This window comes from Fusarium oxysporum, chromosome 8 (assembly GCF_000149955.1).
Source record: "Fusarium oxysporum f. sp. lycopersici 4287 chromosome 8, whole genome shotgun sequence".
Taxonomy (NCBI): Eukaryota; Fungi; Ascomycota; class Sordariomycetes; order Hypocreales; family Nectriaceae; genus Fusarium; species Fusarium oxysporum.
Window position 1 is genome coordinate 1426937 of NC_030993.1, and position 18569 is coordinate 1445505.

An 18569-nucleotide genomic window follows, 5' to 3' on the forward strand; every position below is an offset into this window, starting at 1 on the left:
GGCCCAGACAGTCGGTATTCACAAAAATGTAACCGCGTCTACCCTGCAAAGTTCGCTTGCCAGGTACCTTGCGAGTCTTCCCAACGTGGGACGCAACAATTGGCCATGAGTTGGCGTCTCCTCTTGTGAAAATCTGACTCATTTGCTGCCCAACGTGACAATAAGGCCCAGTCGGTGACTTGCACAACCTAGCCCACTCCGCCCATTGAGCGCTGCTGGCGCTGAGCACAGCTACTGTACGTAAGTTAGTTTATGCTTTAGTCAGGTCGACGTGGACATTATCCGACGTCATCTGTAAGTAAATTATTAGCACAATTCGTAGACAACACCATTTCCTCTTCTCCCCTTGCGTTTGGTTTGTGATGCTGACCCCCCAAGATAAGAATTGGTTTCATCTAAAACACAACCAAACATACACACTTTTTTCCCCTGCACCTCGCCATCGGATACACGGAGCTTGCTGCCCCCGACAGATCTCCAGCATGAATTTATCTGCAGATGAGGCTCAGGCCGACACCGGCCAGCCGCTCACCAAATACTACTTTGCCTATGGTAGTAATCTTCATCTACAGCAGATGAAACGAAGATGTCCTGGAAGCAAATTCATCGGCTCTGGGAAGCTGGCAGATCATCGTTGGCAGATCAACGAGCGTGGATACGCCAATGTTATCGAGTCGCAAGGTCATTGGGTTGAAGGCCTTGTTTATGAGATCAATCCCCGCGATGAGGCTCGTCTTGATATCAATGAAGGTGTTTCCAAGGACGCATACCAAAAGAAGTACATGACTGTTACGCTACGGCGTGCCGAAGCCGCCTTATATCGCCGACCTGTGTCTTGGATTGTCAACAATGGTGGCCCAGACCACGCACGAGTCCTTGCCCAGCAAGGGGAAGGGCAGAGGAAGGCCATCAACCACAAGCCACATTTGGAACAGAACATCTTGGTATACATAAGTCCAAGATACATTGTCGATAGCGAGCCAAAGGAGGAGTATATCAACAGAATCAATTCAGGCATTGTTGATGCCACATCCTTAGGGGTCACCAATGATTATATCAGCAACTGTGTTCGACCTTTCATTCCAGCACCGACTGGCCAGACCTCAGGAGACAAAGAGGCAACTGGGCCTGCGAAAGCTACCGCACCGCCGAAGCCAAAAGTTGTGAGAAAAGTTCCGAATCCCGCAAAAAAGGTGAAGCAACCTGCCCGCGAGGTCAAGCGAGCAACTCCTCCCAGAGGGAGAGAATTATCACCGCCTAACAACAGGACACCTGGCCAAAGACCTCTGCACTTTCAACCTCAGGTGGTTCAAGGTCAGCGCTTGACCAGGAACGCCGCATCGAATGTGCCTGAGAGGCTCGGGCGGCCTTCACAGTCACGGTCATCAGCACCACCACTTCCCCCAAGGCCACTCGCGCCACATTACCCCGGAAACACTCTACAGGTTCCTGTTTCTGGTCGGCGGCGACCTGCATCAGAAGTTGGCGCCCCACCACCGCCTCTACCTCCTCGGCCAACCCGCCGAGTTCGCAGTATACCGGTAATCGTTACTCATCAGGAAGGTTATGGTGGTTATTGGTATCGATAAAAGCATTTCTAGCCCAATTTCCTTAAAATACCCAAATATGATATCCTTCAGACAATAAAAGTAGCATACGTGCGTTTTATTCTTCTCCAGTTATCGTTTTATCTTTTTAATGCTGTTGTCTCTGTTTGCTGACTTCTACGCCTTACAAGAACACAATTTCATAAAACAAGGACTAATATCTTTGTCTGCTTGATGCCGATATGACAGATCCAGCTGGCCCTAAGACATGTCAGAGCTTAAAAGGGTGTGGAGAATACCTGTACTCACTCCTTGAACTTGATGCTCTTGATGAGCTTCGACTGGTTCCTTGAGAAGTTGGCGTATTATTCCATAGGAAACTCATTATTGTTGGGCCCTGGAGCACATCCCCACCAGAGTTGGTGACGAGAACTGTGGGTTTAACAATTGCTTTCAGCCCGAGCTTTCTACCACCCTCGACTCTCTCGACGAAAAGCCCGGGAGCTATATCAAAGAGATATATGACACCGCGGCGTGCTTGAGAAGCTGCCTTTGTTCCACTCAAGTCAAGAATTGCTCCTCCATTCGCCAGATTCAAGCATTGGTAAACCTCCAACCTCGTCGCAGCTGTGCGAGCAGGCCACTTCAATGAAAATACACTGGGCGCCAGGTGAAGCTGATGAGCGAGATCTGCTGCAGGTTCTACAATGCTTCGACGAACAGAACTATGCAGTTCAGCGGGAGGACTTTTCGGGGCAATTATTGAGAGTAAAGTTGTCAGATCGTCAACAACAAAATTCAGAAATCTTTGCCGGCGCGTTCTGAAAGATGGTTGGTGAGTCAAGGCAGTCAGTGTCTCGCTTCTCCATTCCCTACAATGAGCTGTATCTTGTGTGATGTCAGCAGCTTGATATATATATCACGCCCTGGGATTAAGACAAACCTCTTGGCAGTCGGGACATAGTATTCTCGAGATCATCAACCCATCTCGACGTTCCGTCACCTTCCGTATCATCGAGAGGACAATAAAAGGACTTTGAGAACAGAGTAACGTGGAGATAGTTCATGATGACCCCAGTGATGTGAAATTCGTCAGACTGCGTAACATTCAAGCATCGTCTTGACTGTTCCCTGAGAAGAGAAACGAGTCGCAGCCCTTCTGGAGAGGATGCTCTGGCAGCAAGGCGGCCAATTTCCAGATCCTCAATAGCATATGCAGCACGGTTTTCAACCCAGCGCTGGACATTCCCAACTAGGATCTTGTAGGCTTCTCTAGCCTCTGCTTCTGTGATATCTCTTCTCCTAGGTTGTAGACGAAAGATCTGATCCTGAGCCTCTGCGAGCTGCCGCTGGGTGACCGCAAGTTGTCTTCTGAGAGTTTCCGCCTCTACTGCAAGCTGGCCCTTTTCTGATTCCCGATTCTCAATCTCCTGTTGCCTGGAGTCCAATACATTCTCCGTGAAGCGGCGCAAATGGGTCTCGCTGGCCAGTTTGTCCTTAAGTGCGGGAGTCTGTGGGGATCCTTGTTTCGTCGTATGGTCTTCCGCTTGCTTCTGGCTATTTTCATGACGAGCCGTCTCCGGATCCATGATGACGGATTGCTGTGTTCAGAGTTATTGTGTATAACAGCCCAATGATGAAGATGAGTCTGTCAGTGTCGCACGTGCAAATCGTTAAGCGACAGAGGTTGACCAGTAATCCGCTAGATTGGTTCTATCCGTCTGGTAAGTCGAATCAAAGGCAACACATCAAGGTCATCTTACAGGGTACCACCAATGGGCGTCAAGACTCCTTGGAAAAGAACTCAATACTCGCAGCCTCACATTGCGGTTGGACCCAAGCATGGTTTCGTTTAGGCGCCAGGTGATGGGTACCTAATGCATTCGGAAGTCTTCCAGCTGTACGACATCAAAAGTCGGTCTCGTCTTAGGCCGCTTAGGCGGCCACTGCATGCTCCACTGCCTGGATTTACCAGGGTTACAGTCATTCGTAGCTGCGCCGAGTTTCTGTTCAAGGCCAAGTCTGCAGTGCCCAAACCCCATCCACCCACTCGATTGAAAGCCCTGACGAGGCCGAAGTTGGTGGTCAAAGTGGTGGTCATTGCTCCATAACTGGTCGGTGAGGATGAGCGAGGCCCAAAGAACCCCAGGCCCACACAACAAATGAGGCCTGAAGAGTCAGATTGAATGGTTGACCACGTCCAGAATCACAGACAGATCCTCGGGTGCTGGCGAAGAATGTTCCGTCGCCCTGCTGGTTTCTATCGTAACCAATTGGGAGTCGACATGAGTGAATTCTGGGGCAAGTCCCATTTTCACGAATGAGCTTTTGGGTAGAGTAGTTCCATATCTCGTACATCACTAGATCATGCCTGACTGTTCCACCACAAATAGTTGACAATGAAACAATCATAGGAAGCCTTTAGGAAGTAGTTTGGTCATGAGCAATCGCAGAATCGTTGTATCCATAGATTTTGGAACGACATACTCAGGTGTCGCTTGGGCTGACACAACTCGGGTAAGCGTTGTCCTAACATCTCTCGGGGTGAGCTTGCTAACCCTTGCAGCCTGATGTTCAACATGTCTTGACAGAATGGCCCTCAGCCGGCTCGTCGAAGAGCAGTCCCAAAGTACCAACTGAGCTCCGAAGAGTGGCGACTGGGTGGCAGTGGGGATTTCAGATTCCCGAGTCTGCGAAGAGGATCAGGTATTTCAAGCTGTTCGTTTTGCTGTGCCTTCAGTCCATTTGCCGTGTTTGACCAGACCTTATAGAAAGCTGGATGATCCAGCCCAGATCACCAAGGATGGAGAATCAGCAAAAGACCTGACCAAGGTCTATCTATCATGCCTCCATGAGCATTTCGTCAGCCTACTTGAAAAGAGACTATCGTCGAGCGTGGTAAAATCAACACCCATGGACTTTGTCGTCACAGTCCCCGCTATTTGGTCACCAAAAGCAAAGCAATCGACGGAGCAGGCCGCAGCCATGGCAGGATTTTGTGGTAATCAGAGGATCCAGCTCATATCAGAACCAGTGGGTTGGATTTCGAGTCGCAGAGGAAAGTGCGTTGCTAACAAATGGCAAGGAGGCAGCCGCTTTATACACCCTCAAGACCCTTAGCCCCTCTACATTACAAGTAGGTCGAAAATTTGTTGTTTGCGATGCGGGAGGCGGTACCGTTGACTTGATCTCTTATCAAGTAACCAAAATAGGCAGAGTTGAAGTAAAAGAAGTCACCGAGGGTACAGGCGGGAAGTGCGGTTCGTCCATGCTGAATATGCGCTTTCGTCGGCATCTGAAACAAACTCATGGAGACAAGTACTGGACTGATGAGAGGCTCGTAACAGCTTTGAGTGAGTTCGAATCGGTAAGATTTCCAAGGTTTTATTTTCAAGCCAGTTCGCTCAGAGGGATACAGTTCAAGAAGACCTTTTCTCCGAAGGGCGAACCTTTGACTCTCAAAGTCGATCCCAGTCTTGGTTTACGACGGAACCGATACACTATGACGCAAGACGACATGAAAACCAAAATCTTTGAGCCCATCATGAAAGATGTCGTGTGTCTTATCAAGGAACAGATCAAGATGGCGGGAGATGGTGTCGCCGCTGTGATTATGGTTGGAGGATTCGGGCAAAGTCGATATTTGAAGTCACGCGTACGTGATGCAATATCCAGCCGAACAGATGTTCTTCAACCAGAAAGTGGCTGGACGGCGGTGGTAAAAGGTGCCGCAATGCATGGGCTCAGTCGATATCAGCCCGCAGGCACCCGGGTGGAAGTTGCATCTCGAATTGCAAGACGATCGTACGGTACATGCTTGATGACGAAATACGATATGATGAAACACAACCCCAAAGAAGCGTTCGTATGAATTCTTTCTGATAAATGTGGTTGCTGACGGGTTATAGGTTCTGGTCGGAAAAGGAGCAAGAAACAGTCGTCTCAGAAATGTGTTGGTTTATTCAGAAGGTATTTTGATTCCTCTCCAAACTTCGTATTGATTGCCACTAACTTTGGAAGGGTGAGTCCTACCCAGAAGGCAAACCGTCGCGGATAGAATACCAATGCGATCTCCCGGTAATGCTTGGCCATGTGCCACAAACCGAGATCGATATTTACAGCAACAATAATGACGGAAAAGCTCCCGTCCATCTCGATGAAACTACGCAGCACATCGGAACGCTCTCACTTGACCTAAGAAAGATCCCAGAAGCAGTCAAAAGAACCGCGAAGATCAGACGTATGGGTTGGCATCGGTACTATTGTTTGAAAGGGGCTATCGAAGCCGTGTACGGGTCAGCGGAGATCACGTACACAGTCAAACTTGGAGGTAAGAAATTCCGTAGTGTTTCTGATGTACCAAATGCTAAGCCGCGCTCGTCTAGGAATAACACATGACATGATCAGTGTTCGCTATGAACGTTAAGCTCGAAAGACAAGTTCCGAAGTCAGACAAGAGTAAAGGGGGGAAGATGAGTGTGTGAGATCATATATCGATACCACTATAGAGCCTTTGCCGTTGTATGTCAACCATCGTAATGAAATGTCGTTTGATATGGATCTGAGACTACCAGAAAGCTACCTCCTAGATGGTTCTTATTGGTCACGTGATTTCGTGTTGCCCCACCGTGACCAGTCGCGTCCTCCACATTGAAGGTACTACCTTAACCTTAGAGCGCCAACCTTGATCATCCATCTGTGAAGCAACAAGATCCAGCCGCACCCAAAGATGCTGCATGCATCATGGCGGCCAATCTGCATTTAAGGGCGGCTGTACCGGATCATGGGCAACTGGCCGGTAAATTTGCCGCTGGCCCTCCTCCATCAACCTTAGCTGCGCAGCTTGTGGAGAATATTTCAGCATCCACGAAATCCTCCAAATCAGATGAGAACAGTGAACTCAAAGGCTTCTTTGCTATTATTCAACGCGTCAAAGATGACCCGACTCTTCTCAAGACGCCAGAGGACCGAGTTGAGCATAATCATATGCTTATTTACGTTTACTCGAGAGCTGTTCTTGAAGGAATTCGATTAGATGACCCATTTCTTGACCGGACACAAGTACGGACAGAAGGCCTCAAGGCCATCAGTTTTCTCAGGTTCTCTATCAAAGAAACGCCGGCAGTTCTGAAACATAGAGTGGGTGAGCAAGAGTATATGTTCCGAGGGCGGGAGCCATTATGGGTTTGGCTTCTTCCTCAGCTGCTTAGACTTCTTGGCCATTCCCAGTGCCTTGAACTCACAGAAGCAATTGAAGGCTTCCTCCAGTATACAATGCTAATAATAGCACAAAACTGGACTCTGTGGGATATGGCGCCATCATTCTTATTCTATCTGCGTACCATCACATCTCGTAAGTAGTTAGCTCGACTTTGACAATAAAGCAACTCACAATTAATTGACAGATACCCTTCAACAGCTTCAAGACCCTCTAGTAGTTCCATCTGTGGAAGAAAGTTTCAAGTCACTTTCTCTACCTCCTCAAATTGCTCTCAGCCAATTCGTCGACAAGCAGTCGCCCTTCACAAGCCAGCTTACATATTCTGTTGACCGAATGTCGCAAGCGCTGCAACAACTGATCAGCTTTTGCAAAGTGGCGGCCTATCCTCTGACAGCTTCAGATGATGCCTTTAATAACGTTACCTCCTTCTCAGAGAGTGCGGTATGGTTGATTGATGTCCTAGGGGACATGCGGGTTATCCAGACCCGGTACGGTAGCAACTTTCCTGCCTCTTCGCTTCATGTTCTCCAACTGGCTCAAGAAATCGAGCGAGCACTACGGAGAAGAAAAGGCATCAGCGCTTCTGTTCACAAGAAGGCCATCACTCTCATGATATTGCTTTGTGGTGAGATCGCGACAAGCCTCAATCCCATGCCGATGCTAGACATTGATGAGGAAACGCGGCATACATACTGTATGGCTCTAGCTATAATAACAGCAGCATCTACTGAAAATACGTCAATTGGCCGGTTAGCGGTTTCCGGCATTGTAGATGAGTCTTCAATGTTTTATACATCCCTGCCTGAAGGAACAGATCTGTGGGTGGGTTGCATCCTCCATAATTCCTCCATCAGCAACTAATTCTCAAGAAGAGAGTGATACAGACTTTAAGACAGATCAATTTCGATCCCAGGCCAAAGCTGCTCTCCTCAAACCTACATCCACTGAGTTTTGAGGATTCTGCAGTGCAAGAGATAATCGAGACCTTGGCGCTGAGCTACGAGCCTCCCGAAACAAGTTCACAAGACCGTCTTAAACGCCGAAAAATAGCACAGGCAGACTCTAGCCCCACGGCGGTCCTCATGAGACTTTTGGGTGACGTTCTAGGGCTTGCAGATGTGGACGATGATTTTCTTAATCTTGAGAATCAAGTATTGTCAGTGGTTTCATTGATTTGATCTTCAAATGCTTACTGAAGTAGGGGAGCCTTTCCAAAGGCTGACACATCACGTCAATGTCTCATACTTGATTTGCTATCGCGGATATCTTGCGTGGCGGATGGTGGCAACGAGACAGTCAATGATACAAAAGCAGCAGTGACAGAAACAGCCTGCTCCATTTGTGAACATAATGCACCTCCAGTTCGATCAAACCTTCATGGAGCAACCGTGCATAAATCCCGAATCGAGGCACTCTTTACCAAACTGATCCGACTCCCCGCCCTTGCTGAATCTCGGCGTCCAAGGGTTGCTGCCATGTTGGCTATAAGGAGAGTGATTCTCCATTGTGAGGATACCGAATTACTTAATCTGGAAACGTCTGGGATGGGCCAGTGGTGTCTTCAGTCCTTAAACAGCTCTGTGAGGGAGCTGCGGATAGCTGCCGGGCGTGTTCTAGCCACCTTCTCTTTGGCTAGGCCAGAGCCAATTCTTTCCAACATGGTTCTTCCGGCTCGACCAGCAGAAGCCAATGGTGCTAGGAACCCACGAGTGAATCAGGCTCAAGCGGCCTCCACAGATGGCAAATTCCAGACAAATGCATCAAATGGATCTTCTCCCATGAAAACGCAAGATTTGATCTCGCGCAATAGAAAAAACTCGATTGCTTTCCTGAAATCAATCTCAGATAAGAATCAGCCTAATTTAACTGAAACGTTTATTATGGCATGGGGTCAATTGGGAACGGTGGTCTGGGAACACGAACTCAACTTGGTTCTCATCAAGCTTTTGGAGTACTTGGGAAGCAACAACAATATCGTGTCAGCTTGCGCCTTCAATGAGCTATTGAATCTAGCTGATGCTCGTCGAGTAACCCCACGTAGGCTTTTCGAGCCTTTTTGGCCAAACCTAGCATACATGACCACCAAGGACATGGTCCAACGCCCTCAAATGAGCCGGACAATTGCTGAATTGCTACAAGTGTCTGTCAACGAGTTACTCCTCCTGATTCAAACGCACGCACTGCCGTGGCTTGTGCTTGACAAGCAAAAAGACGTTATCCAAAAGATTGCGGAGGCACGGCAGGAGTCCGAGGTTTGGCTACCATTAATCGACCCTGCGAACCTAGCCGCAACCCTGGCCTTGCTCTTGGTTCAAGATACAGACGATATCGCTAGTTTCGCAAAATCTCGCCTCGATGAGTTATCGACACATTTTCAAACAGAGCCCCTCGTCAACCTGCTTCAAGTGGAACCAGTGCTCACCGTCATAGAGTTACTTAAAGCTGCCGGCGACGCAGATGAAACAAAAAAGGCACCAGTAAGTCAAACCTCAATGCATCTTTGGCGTAAGCTTATGCAGCTTCAGGTCCGCAAAGCTTTAGACACTATGGCGAAAATGATGATCCCAGCAAACAAAGAAACCCGAGCTAAGAAGTCGGACCACACTGCTCGGTTTATTCATTCACAACTTCTTGGCCTCATGGCATGTCTCTTCGATGTCATCAATGACCAGAGCCTTCCTGACCCAGAGCGTCGGCGCTACATTCGGGCCATGGAGGAAATGATCAGGGTGTCGAGGGGCTATGCAAGCACAGCCAGACCGCAAGTATGTGCCATATGTTTCCGGCCTTGAATGGCAATACTGACTGTATTTCTAGATGTCTGCTTGTTTGCTCTCGACACTGGCACAAGATGCGCTGAGAGAAGCAAGTTTCTCATGTTGGGCATCGATGCTCACACACCTTGAGGAGACAGATGTCGAGGCATTATTAGAAACAACATTTTTCGTCGTTACCCGTTACTGGCCCTTCTTGAGCGAGTCAACGGCTCTTCTAGCGCAGCAAATGCTCAAGTCTCTCGTCGATGAATTTGATCCCCTTGTTGCGAAGTACATCGTCAAGCTCCCTTCGCTCAGACACATTCCAGAGTTGAGGGACATCGAGACAAAGCTGGATCAGCATAGACCAGCAACACTCGCGGTTGAAGAGGTTTTGGAAGCTTTCGCCGAGAGAATCTGCCATGAAAACTCCGGTGTTGCCCTTCAAGCATTGACAGAATTGATACCATACCTTCAGGAAAACCAAGCGCTGCTTCATACATCTGAGATTAGTCTACAGTCAGATATTGGCGTTGTCGCACTTATGCGGTCGCTTCTGGATTGTGCAAGTAAATACAGCGGCTTTCCAGGAGATATAGCGCGCCTATGCACAGAAGCAATGGGCTTGATAGGCTGCCTGGATCCCAGTAAGATCGAGACTGTTAGAGAACAACGATCAATAGTCATATTGAACAATTTTGCGACGAATGAAGAAACTACGGACTTCGTTCTGTTTCTTCTGGAAGAGGCCCTGGTGCCAGCATTCTTATCTACGACTGATGTTAAGTTCCAGGGATTCTTGTCTTTTGCTATGCAGGAACTCATGGGCAGGTGCGACATCAAAGCTGCATGTGCCATGGAAAACTCGGGGATGAAAGGTGGAAACGACATCTATCGAAAATGGGTTGCAATGCCAGAAACTGTTCGGGAAGTGGTAGCACCTTTTCTAGCCTCCCGGTATGTTGTTGCTCCAATGCCACACACCGAGATCGAGTATCCGCTCTTTCGTCCTGGCAGACCTTATCCGAGTTGGCTGAGAGTTTACGTTCTGGACCTTCTACGTAAGGGGCAGACGCCATTTGCCGACTTGATATTCGAGCCTCTGGCGCGTGTCATTCGCGTTAAAGATCTCTCTATTGCAGAGTTCATCCTTCCCTATATAGTCCTGCATACTCTTTTAGGGTCTCGGACTACACAGCAAGAAAGGGACGATATTCTCGGGGAACTTCTTGCTATCTTGCAATATCAGCCTGCTGAGACGGCATCGTATCAGGAGAAGGAGGATATGCGGCGATACTGTCATGTAGGCTTCAAAATACCTTGGTCTTGTGACAAAAACTAACTGGTCATTAGCTTGTATTTCGCGTTGTAGACTATGCAATGAGATGGATGCAAACTAGGCGAGCAGCTGGTCGCCTCACTGAAACTGACAGGGAGAGGCTAGCCCAAGTGCAGGAGGCTCTCGATCTGATTCCAGCCGAACTCATAGCACAAAGGGCTGTCGATTGTAATGAATACGCACGTGCTCTTTTTCATTTAGAGCAACATGCCCACAAAATGGAACAGAGGAAGAAAGAACCAGGGGAGCGTACCCGTCTCTTACAAAAACTTCAAGATATCTATGCCAATGTCGATGAGCCTGATGGTCTTGATGGAATTTCAGCTCATTTACAAGTTCTTGACATCAACCAACAGATTCTGAGCCATCGCAAAGCAGGCAGGTGGACTGCTGTTCAGAGCTGGTACGAGATGCAACTCGCTGAGAACCCTGTCAACACAGATATCCAGATCGACTTGCTTCAAGGGGAAGACTGGCTGGTCAGCACGGTAGGTTCCTTCAGTCTTTTGTCCCGACACGAGCTAATTATTGACAGAGGGGTTATTGAATCACATCGAGGGTATGCACACAGATGCATCTACGGACAACAAGATCATGCCTTATGCAGTAGAGGCGGCATGGGTTACAGGAAGGTGGGAGAGCCTTACCAAATTCACTCAACGATTTCGCGGCGACCCTATTGAAGACTTCAACATCTCGATCGCGACCCTTTTCGAAAAGCTGAGGGCTAAAGACAAGCCTAAAGAGCTCATTAAGATAATGAAGGATATAAGAGTCAAAATTTCATCATCGATGAACGCTGCATCCACCTCATCGCTACAAGCCTGTCATGACCTCCTTCTTAAGTCACATGTTCTTACGGACGTGGAAATCATAATAGGAACAAAAGCGGGTGACGAAGTCGCCCGCCAAAAGACAGCAGCCCTGCTAGAAAGGAGACTCGAAATTATAGGTGCATACATGAACGACAAGCAATATCTTCTTGGTATTCGCCGTGCCACCATGGAGTTAACTAGGTAAGATACATTGCACAGGAGCTATCGACAGCCCGTATACTTACCAATACAGACCTACATTCACTGACCTAGACATTTCTGGATTATGGCTCTCGAGTTCACGCCTTGCACGGAAGTCGAACTCGCTTCATCAGTCTTTTAACGCTATTCTACACGCTTCGAAGCTGGGCGATGATGCGGCTACTATTGAGAATGCCAAGCTTCTTTGGAGAGAAGATCAGCACCGAAAGGCAATACAGGTTTTGCAGGGAGCAATTAAGAGCAACAAGTTCATGACACAAACAGGGACAGCAACCAGCACAAGTTCAAGCAAGTTAAGCCCACAACAGAAGCTCTTGACGGCTAGGGCGCAGCTGCTGCTTGCCAAATGGCTTGATAGCGCTGGGCAGACGCACGCCGGTGCATTGCGTGAAAAATATCAGCAGCCACCCAAGACCTTCTCGACTTGGGAAAAGGGACATTATTACCTTGGCCGTCACTACAAGAAGATCCTCGAAGCTGAAAAGCCGCTCAAAGCCGATGACCAGAGCGACAACTACATCACCGGTGAAGTCGCTAGACTCGTCATCGAGAACTATGTCCGTTCACTTAACTCGGGCACCAAATATCTTTACCAGACTCTCCCACGAATTTTGACTCTCTGGCTTGACCTTGGTGCCCAAGTAGACAGAGCACCAGAAGGGAAAGCATCGCTATCTCGCGAGCTCCACCGAAGACGCGTTGAGCAGCTCAATCTTTTGCACTCTTTTCTTGACAAATACATCCATAGGCTGCCGGCGTACATCTTTTATACAGCTTTGCCACAGATTGTTGCACGCATCGCCCACCCCAACTCGAACGTTTTCGACCGGCTGACACATATCATTGCCAAGGTCGTGGAAGCTCATCCTCGGCAAGCGCTTTGGAGCCTTATTGGCATCATGACAACAAGACAAGTGTCGGAAAGAAAGGCACGAGGCACTCAGATCCTTCAGACTCTCAGGAATATATCGAAGAAAGTTGAGGGCTCTACGACCGATTTCAAACACCTGCTCAGGATGGGAGAGAAATTAGCCGAACAGCTGCTTCTTGCATGCCAAAACGGAGACTTCCGGGGCAACAAGACTGTTCATGCCAGCCTGGGTAGAGATCTTCGATTCAATCATAAATGTACTCCATGTCCGTTGGTCGTGCCTGTCGAGAGCTCTTTGACGGCAACGTTACCGGCTGTATCAGAGTATGTTAAAAAACACAAGGCATTTTCTAGAGATGTTGTTACGATTGACTCCTTTCTGGATGATGTGCTCGTGCTGAGCTCGCTGGCTAAGCCAAGACGACTTACAACACGAGGGAGTGATGGCAAAAGCTACATGCTTCTCATCAAACCCAAGGACGACTTGCGAACTGACCAGCGTCTTATGGAATTCAATGGATTGATCAATCGGTCGTTGAAACGAGATGCGGAATCCAGCCGGAGACAGCTTTACATTCGAACATATGCTGTAACGCCACTCAATGAAGAGTGCGGAATCATTGAATGGGTTCCAGGAATCAAAACTATGCGAGACATTCTCATCAATCTTTATGCTTCCCGAAAGATTTACCCCGACTACACCGTTCTGAAACAACTCATGGATGAAGCATGTTTATCAGACGGCAAAACCAGGATATTTACTGATGAGGTCCTGGGGAGATTTCCTCCGGTACTTCAGTTGTGGTTCACGCAACAGTTCCCTAGTCCGTCAGCGTGGTTTGCTGCGCGTTTAAAATACACACGGTCGTGTGCTGTCATGTCAATGGTAGGCACCATCCTAGGCCTTGGCGATAGACATGGTGAGAACGTGAATTTGGAGGAGGGCAATGGTGGAGTATTTCACGTCGATTTCAATTGTCTCTTCGACAAGGGTCTAACATTTGCCAAACCTGAAAGAGTGCCGTTCCGACTTACCCACAACATGGTGGCTGCGATGGGTATATACGGTTACGAAGGACCATTTCGCAAGTCTTGCGAGCTGACTCTGAGCATTCTTCGTCAGCAAGAGGAGACTCTGATGACAATTCTAGAGGCTTTCATCTACGACCCAACGTTGGATCTACAAAAGGAGAAACGAGCACATCGGCGAGGAGATGTGGGCGTCAAGCTGCAGCCTCAGAGCGTTGTAGACAGTATCAAGCGCAAAGTCAGGGGTTTGCTTCCAACTGAAAGCATTCCTTTGGGCGTTGAAGGCCAGGTGGAGGAATTGATCAAACAAGCGGTTGATCCAAGAAATTTGGCTGCAATGTATATAGGCTGGTGTCCGTTCCTGTAAACCAGAACAAAGAGAGAAATACGTCAAGAGGCACGTTGCAGGTGAAAAGAGGAAGAAAAGCTTAGAATTAGTTCGCGCTTATAACAATCGGAGTCATTCACAAGATAAAAAAGTAAAAATCCCAGGTCATTCTATTTTGCTATTCCTTTATTTCATTTTCTTTCTTTATTTAGCAACGTTCGTAACTCCCTTATTGGTTGTAACCTTCCACATGTAGGTATCGTTCCAGGCGGAAATCTGGGGAAGAAGGAGCCATGCCACCACTCCTGCATGCTGGGGACGCGTTGGTCGCGCGCACCGCACCGCACCGTACTTCCCCAACGCTGAGCTGGCAGCACTTCCCACCTTCACTCACTCATCTCACCTTATCGCACTTTTTCTGCTTTGTTTTTATTCACAGAGCATCAGAAGGAGCTCAGGTATATAATCTCTCGTTCCTTTTACGAAAAAGAGATTTCTTCTAGCATCAGTCTTTCCAACAGCCATTTTCTTTTCCCCACTTCCTTGCGAACGCGCAACAAGCTATCCAGAGCCAAAGCATTACTTGCATTCTTCGTCTTTCTCACTCTACCACTCTATTCGACGCTCGAATTTTCGTAGCATACCTTCTACTACCGCCAAGATGGGTGAATATCGTATTGGTAAGGCCCCAAAAATATCCCCGTTCCTCATGATCGCGTTACGATGGAGCACCTCTGTTGTCTGCTCTGCTGAGCAGTTCGCTCACATTGTATTAGAGTTATCCCCCAACAACCGCGCCACGTGCAAGGATACTGAGTGCAAGAAGAACGGCGAGAAAGTCACCAAGGGCACTCTGCGTTTTGGTAGCTATGTCGTCATCAAAGAACATGGGAGCTGGTCATGGAAACATTGGTAAGTATCTGTAATTCATCAGCTATGCTGATAGTAGATCGCTGATACTAAGGTGCCTATCAGGGGATGTGTCTCTGGTCAACAGCTAGAGAATGTCCGTGAACTGTGCCAGCAAGGTGATGGCTCCTTCGATTGTGACCTCATCGACGGTTACGATGAGCTTGGGTGAGTTTTGGCCTCCTTTTTATATCCGTGTTATCCTGACATTGATAGCGAACACCCTGACGTGCAAGAGAAGGTCCGCCGCTGTGTCAACCAGGGCTTCATTGACCCTGAGGATTTCAAAGGGGTATGTATAGAGTTCTGTATCAACGGTTGCAGTGATTGACATCATTCAGGACCCAGAGAAGAACAAGCTTGGTGAGAAGGGCATTCACTTGACTGAAGCACAGAAGAAGAAGAAGGCCGCCGCTGAGGCTGTGAGTCCTGAGCATGTATACACACTGTTGATGATTCTAACACCTTTCAGGCCGCCACAGGAGATGAAGAGAAGCCCAAGGCCAAAGGAAAGCGTGGACGCAAGAAGGCCGCCGATGATGAGGAGGATGAGGACGAGCCGCAGCCCAAGAAGGCTCGAACATCCAAGACTGTCAAGGCGGATGAGGAGGAGGAGCCTGCTGCTAAGCCGGCCCGTGGCCGCAAAGCTGCAAAGGTCAAGGATGAGAGCGAGGATGAGACTGCTGCCTCTGCTCCTGCTCCTGCTCCTGCCAAGAGAGGACGCAGAGCTTCAGCTCAGAAAGCAAAGGACGAATCCGATGCTGAGGAGAAACCTGTTCCTGTCAAAAAGGGACGAAAGGCGGCCACTAAGAAGGTAAAGAATGAAAGCGATGATGAAGTTCCCGCTCCTGCTCCTGCTCCTGCTAAGCGAGGGCGAAAGGCTGCTACCAAGAAGGCGGCTACCCCTGAGGAGGAAGATGTTGCGGTTGAGGAAGAGGAGCAAGAGAAGACCGCGCCAAGGACCAGAGCTCGCCGCAGCCGTTCCAGCAAAGCTTGATTGACGCTTTCGTTTCCGACAGCGGGTACGGCGTGAGTACCTAAACTGTGTAGATCGCAGGAAAAATTATGATATTTTCATTTGTTGTCATTGTTGAGATCTTGGGATTGGGTCACTGAAGGATGGGTTACACCTTATTTCAGAACTCTTTGCGATTACTACGACTAGTGGGCAAGGGTCATTTCGTGGAAGTGGATGGTTTAGCTGCGCATACATGATAATCAGGGCAAGCAATAATTGAGTCGTTCTATCACTGAGGGTCCGTGACGTGTGCGGCTCTGACAAGGCGTGGTCCCAATGCCCAGGTAGGTTCTCTTGAGCCAATCATGGAGTCTGGAACTCAACAGAATTGGTGGCAGAAGTCAGCAGACATATATGAGGTACCGGTAGTGTATTTAGTAAGGTAGATTCAGCTCCGCCAAGTTCATATTTACATCAAACTAAAATAGCAACTGTGGATGGGCCATGATGCTGCCCAGGTGTCAGGTGTCAGGTGCCAGGCTTCTTTGACTCAAATCCACAATGGAAACAGTCGACTATTTTAGCAGCCCAGTGGATAATCTCATGCAGGTCCCATCAAGGAGCATTTGCTCAGCTGCCGTCAGGATAAGACATGGGCTGGCTAGGCTGGCTTGTGTTTGTTCCCCACAGACGGCGTGTTGCCGCTACGGAGAGCGAGGGGCATAACAGCATCCATTGCATCCATCGGGATGACGTTGCTCAGAATGACGTCGTCGATTCGTCACACATCACGATGCTGAATCAGTGTCGACTACGGCGGGGTTCACAACACGATGGAATATAAATAAACTTCTCTGCGCTCAACAGAGTCTCGCCCTCTTCATCTTCAAGCATCAGCCACAGCTAACCTCCAAGACACCTCAAACACTTCAACACCACAAACAACTCACCACAAAGACATCACAATGCCTCGCAACGGAGACGGTTCTTCTGACAACGGCCCTTTTGAGGCTGCCGACCACAACATCGCCCACGGTGTTGGCAAGCCTGACGTAAGTTTGTTCCTCCAAATCATCACATCGTTGATTTTGTTTAGCTGACTAACCTCCTCACTTCAGTCTGACCGTGTCGACCGCGCTGACAAGACCGCTGACCTCCCCGAGGGCAAGGACGAGCATGGCCAGGGTCTCCAGGATGCTCCCGCCAGCGGAGGCCAGAGCCAGGGCATCAAGCAGGGCAAGGACGTCGGACAGGGCAACTAGAAGCACAGATCTTGACGTCTGAGAGGGAATGAGAGAACAGAGGATGAAAGATACCTAATGACTGCATGGGAAAGTGAGTCAACGACGACCACAACGAAGTGAATATAAAGAAATGAACCACAACACATGTTTGCGAGTTCCATGCTATTGATGCTGTGATTGATGTGGGCGGATACGTGAACTCGCTGAGTCTGTAAGTCGTCCCCCGCGCTGGTGCTTCTGCAGATGCAAACTAAGTCTGGTCCAGGATGAAAGCTCATGACCAAAGGTCAGTGTGACCAATTGGTGCCGATATGGACCTTGCAAGTTCATCTCGGGTGTAAACAAACTTGACAATTACACATCAACAATTCCAATGGGTCGATCGTCCAAGTTTTTGTTACGCCAGCCAGGGCCATTCGGGATCATAGCAATGCTCTCGGCCAATTGACTTTCGGGTGGAGGAACCGTACTCCCAGAAGAGCCTAACCCAACATTGATCTGCAAGACATCGAGATCTAAGAGATACCCGGCGGGGAAGTTCATTTTTCGACCACAAATACAAGATATATTCTACAACAGCAGACCAGCCTGCAACAATAACACATGAGTGGATCTTCAGGTCCTCTTCATCGGTCTGGTGGTCTAGTGGTATGATTCTCGCTTAGGGAAAACCCTACAGCATAGCTTGCGAGAGGTCCCGGGTTCAATCCCCGGCCAGACCCTTAACTTTTGGTGTTTTGTCCCTGGTGGATTTTGCTTTTGTGTCGCCATGTTCTTCTTCTTCGTTATTGCTGCTGGTACGGTGGCCATCTTCTTTTCAATACAACAGGTCTTGAGAACTGGGCATAGTGGTTTAGGCTTTATGTTTAAGTCTCTGCATATGCTTTAATATCAGTCAGTCTTGAACTATATCATACATAACCTCATAGATCCCTTTTTTTTTTTCAAGGCCGTCAATGCTCCAGGAGCAGGTTACATATTTGGGATACTAACCTATCTTATCTTGAATCTGTCGCGTGATAAATTACCTATAACTGGTGGTGAAGTTGACCGTTCCCGTTACGGATTAGAGTGGCTGCTCAGGGTGTGATTCGTTGAGCTTAAATCAGCCCTTATTTCATAATTCCAGTACAGGTGAACGATGTCATGTGTTAGACTACGGAAATAAAGGGATATATCAGATAATTACCAAAGAGAAGTTCTTGTGCGTTGACTACCATGGAGCTCAAACTCAGTCTACCTCTTATCCTCACGACACAAGTAACAACAGTCCATAATGGTTACCTCCTCGCGTCTTGATTCACGACCACCCCTCGTTGCTATCAGTCTC

The 18569-nt window shown here is 48.5% G+C and overlaps 8 protein-coding genes and 1 non-coding gene across 17 annotated transcripts; 7 read left to right on the forward strand and 2 right to left on the reverse strand.

Moving 5' to 3' along the window:
- The first annotated feature begins 399 nt into the window (after window positions 1–399).
- On the forward strand, window positions 400–2603 carry FOXG_03112 (uncharacterized protein). Its single transcript, XM_018380652.1, has 2 exons — window positions 400–1658; window positions 1739–2603. The coding sequence occupies exon 1, from the start codon at window positions 483–485 to the stop codon at window positions 1587–1589; it is 1107 nt and encodes a 368-aa protein (XP_018236971.1). The 5' UTR covers window positions 400–482; the 3' UTR covers window positions 1590–1658; window positions 1739–2603.
- On the reverse strand, window positions 1012–3550 carry FOXG_03113 (uncharacterized protein). 2 transcript variants are annotated; one of them, XM_018380654.1, is made up of 4 exons: window positions 3311–3550; window positions 2491–3260; window positions 1857–2435; window positions 1012–1808 (listed from the first exon to the last, which is right to left on the reverse strand). In XM_018380654.1, exons 2-4 carry the CDS (start codon window positions 3134–3136, stop codon window positions 1762–1764), a joined length of 1272 nt encoding a protein of 423 aa, XP_018236973.1. In that variant the 5' UTR covers window positions 3137–3260; window positions 3311–3550; the 3' UTR covers window positions 1012–1761. The 2 variants fall into 2 exon arrangements, with proteins under 2 accessions (XP_018236973.1, XP_018236972.1); XM_018380653.1 differs by having other exon boundaries at window positions 2491–3550.
- Window positions 3551–3627: 77 nt separating this feature from the next.
- Window positions 3628–6093, reverse strand: FOXG_18481 (uncharacterized protein). The gene has a single exon (XM_018398571.1). It carries the CDS (start codon window positions 3957–3959, stop codon window positions 3645–3647), a length of 315 nt encoding a protein of 104 aa, XP_018236974.1. The 5' UTR covers window positions 3960–6093; the 3' UTR covers window positions 3628–3644.
- On the forward strand, window positions 3831–6130 carry FOXG_03114 (uncharacterized protein; the record flags this gene model as incomplete). Of its 7 annotated transcripts, XM_018380658.1 has the most annotated exons (9): window positions 3831–3879; window positions 3941–4064; window positions 4114–4265; window positions 4319–4580; window positions 4633–4914; window positions 4966–5408; window positions 5456–5516; window positions 5568–5877; window positions 5933–6114. In XM_018380658.1, 8 exons carry the CDS (start codon window positions 3987–3989, stop codon window positions 5971–5973), a joined length of 1629 nt encoding a protein of 542 aa, XP_018236978.1. In that variant the 3' UTR covers window positions 5974–6114. The 7 variants fall into 7 exon arrangements, with proteins under 7 accessions (XP_018236978.1, XP_018236979.1, XP_018236980.1 ...); XM_018380659.1 differs by having other exon boundaries at window positions 3831–4064; window positions 4336–4580; window positions 5933–6129; XM_018380660.1 differs by having other exon boundaries at window positions 3831–4064; window positions 4966–5516; window positions 5933–6129.
- A 160-nt stretch (window positions 6131–6290) lies between these two features.
- Window positions 6291–11410, forward strand: FOXG_18482 (uncharacterized protein; the record flags this gene model as incomplete). The annotated part of the gene is made up of 8 exons (XM_018398572.1): window positions 6291–6900; window positions 6953–7590; window positions 7641–7924; window positions 7970–9245; window positions 9294–9533; window positions 9586–10827; window positions 10878–11351; window positions 11399–11410. The coding sequence occupies 8 exons, from the start codon at window positions 6291–6293 to the stop codon at window positions 11408–11410; spliced, it is 4776 nt and encodes a 1591-aa protein (XP_018236982.1).
- Window positions 11411–11424: 14 nt separating this feature from the next.
- FOXG_18483 (uncharacterized protein) lies at window positions 11425–14167 on the forward strand (the record flags this gene model as incomplete). The annotated part of the gene is made up of 2 exons (XM_018398573.1): window positions 11425–11879; window positions 11932–14167. 2 exons carry the CDS (start codon window positions 11425–11427, stop codon window positions 14165–14167), a joined length of 2691 nt encoding a protein of 896 aa, XP_018236983.1.
- Window positions 14168–14475: 308 nt separating this feature from the next.
- Window positions 14476–16565, forward strand: FOXG_03118 (uncharacterized protein). The gene is made up of 6 exons (XM_018380662.1): window positions 14476–14808; window positions 14905–15040; window positions 15104–15205; window positions 15254–15329; window positions 15379–15459; window positions 15510–16565. Exons 1-6 carry the CDS (start codon window positions 14790–14792, stop codon window positions 16032–16034), a joined length of 939 nt encoding a protein of 312 aa, XP_018236984.1. The 5' UTR covers window positions 14476–14789; the 3' UTR covers window positions 16035–16565.
- Window positions 16566–16694: 129 nt separating this feature from the next.
- On the forward strand, window positions 16695–18448 carry FOXG_18484 (uncharacterized protein). Of its 2 annotated transcripts, XM_018398575.1 has the most exons (3): window positions 16695–17047; window positions 17114–17450; window positions 17505–18448. In XM_018398575.1, the coding sequence occupies exons 1-2, from the start codon at window positions 16961–16963 to the stop codon at window positions 17255–17257; spliced, it is 231 nt and encodes a 76-aa protein (XP_018236986.1). In that variant the 5' UTR covers window positions 16695–16960; the 3' UTR covers window positions 17258–17450; window positions 17505–18448. The 2 variants fall into 2 exon arrangements, with proteins under 2 accessions (XP_018236986.1, XP_018236985.1); XM_018398574.1 differs by having other exon boundaries at window positions 17114–18448.
- FOXG_18485 lies at window positions 17871–17961 on the forward strand. The gene has a single exon. It is a non-coding gene; the product is annotated as a tRNA-Pro (tRNA).
- Window positions 18449–18569: the final 121 nt, after the last annotated feature.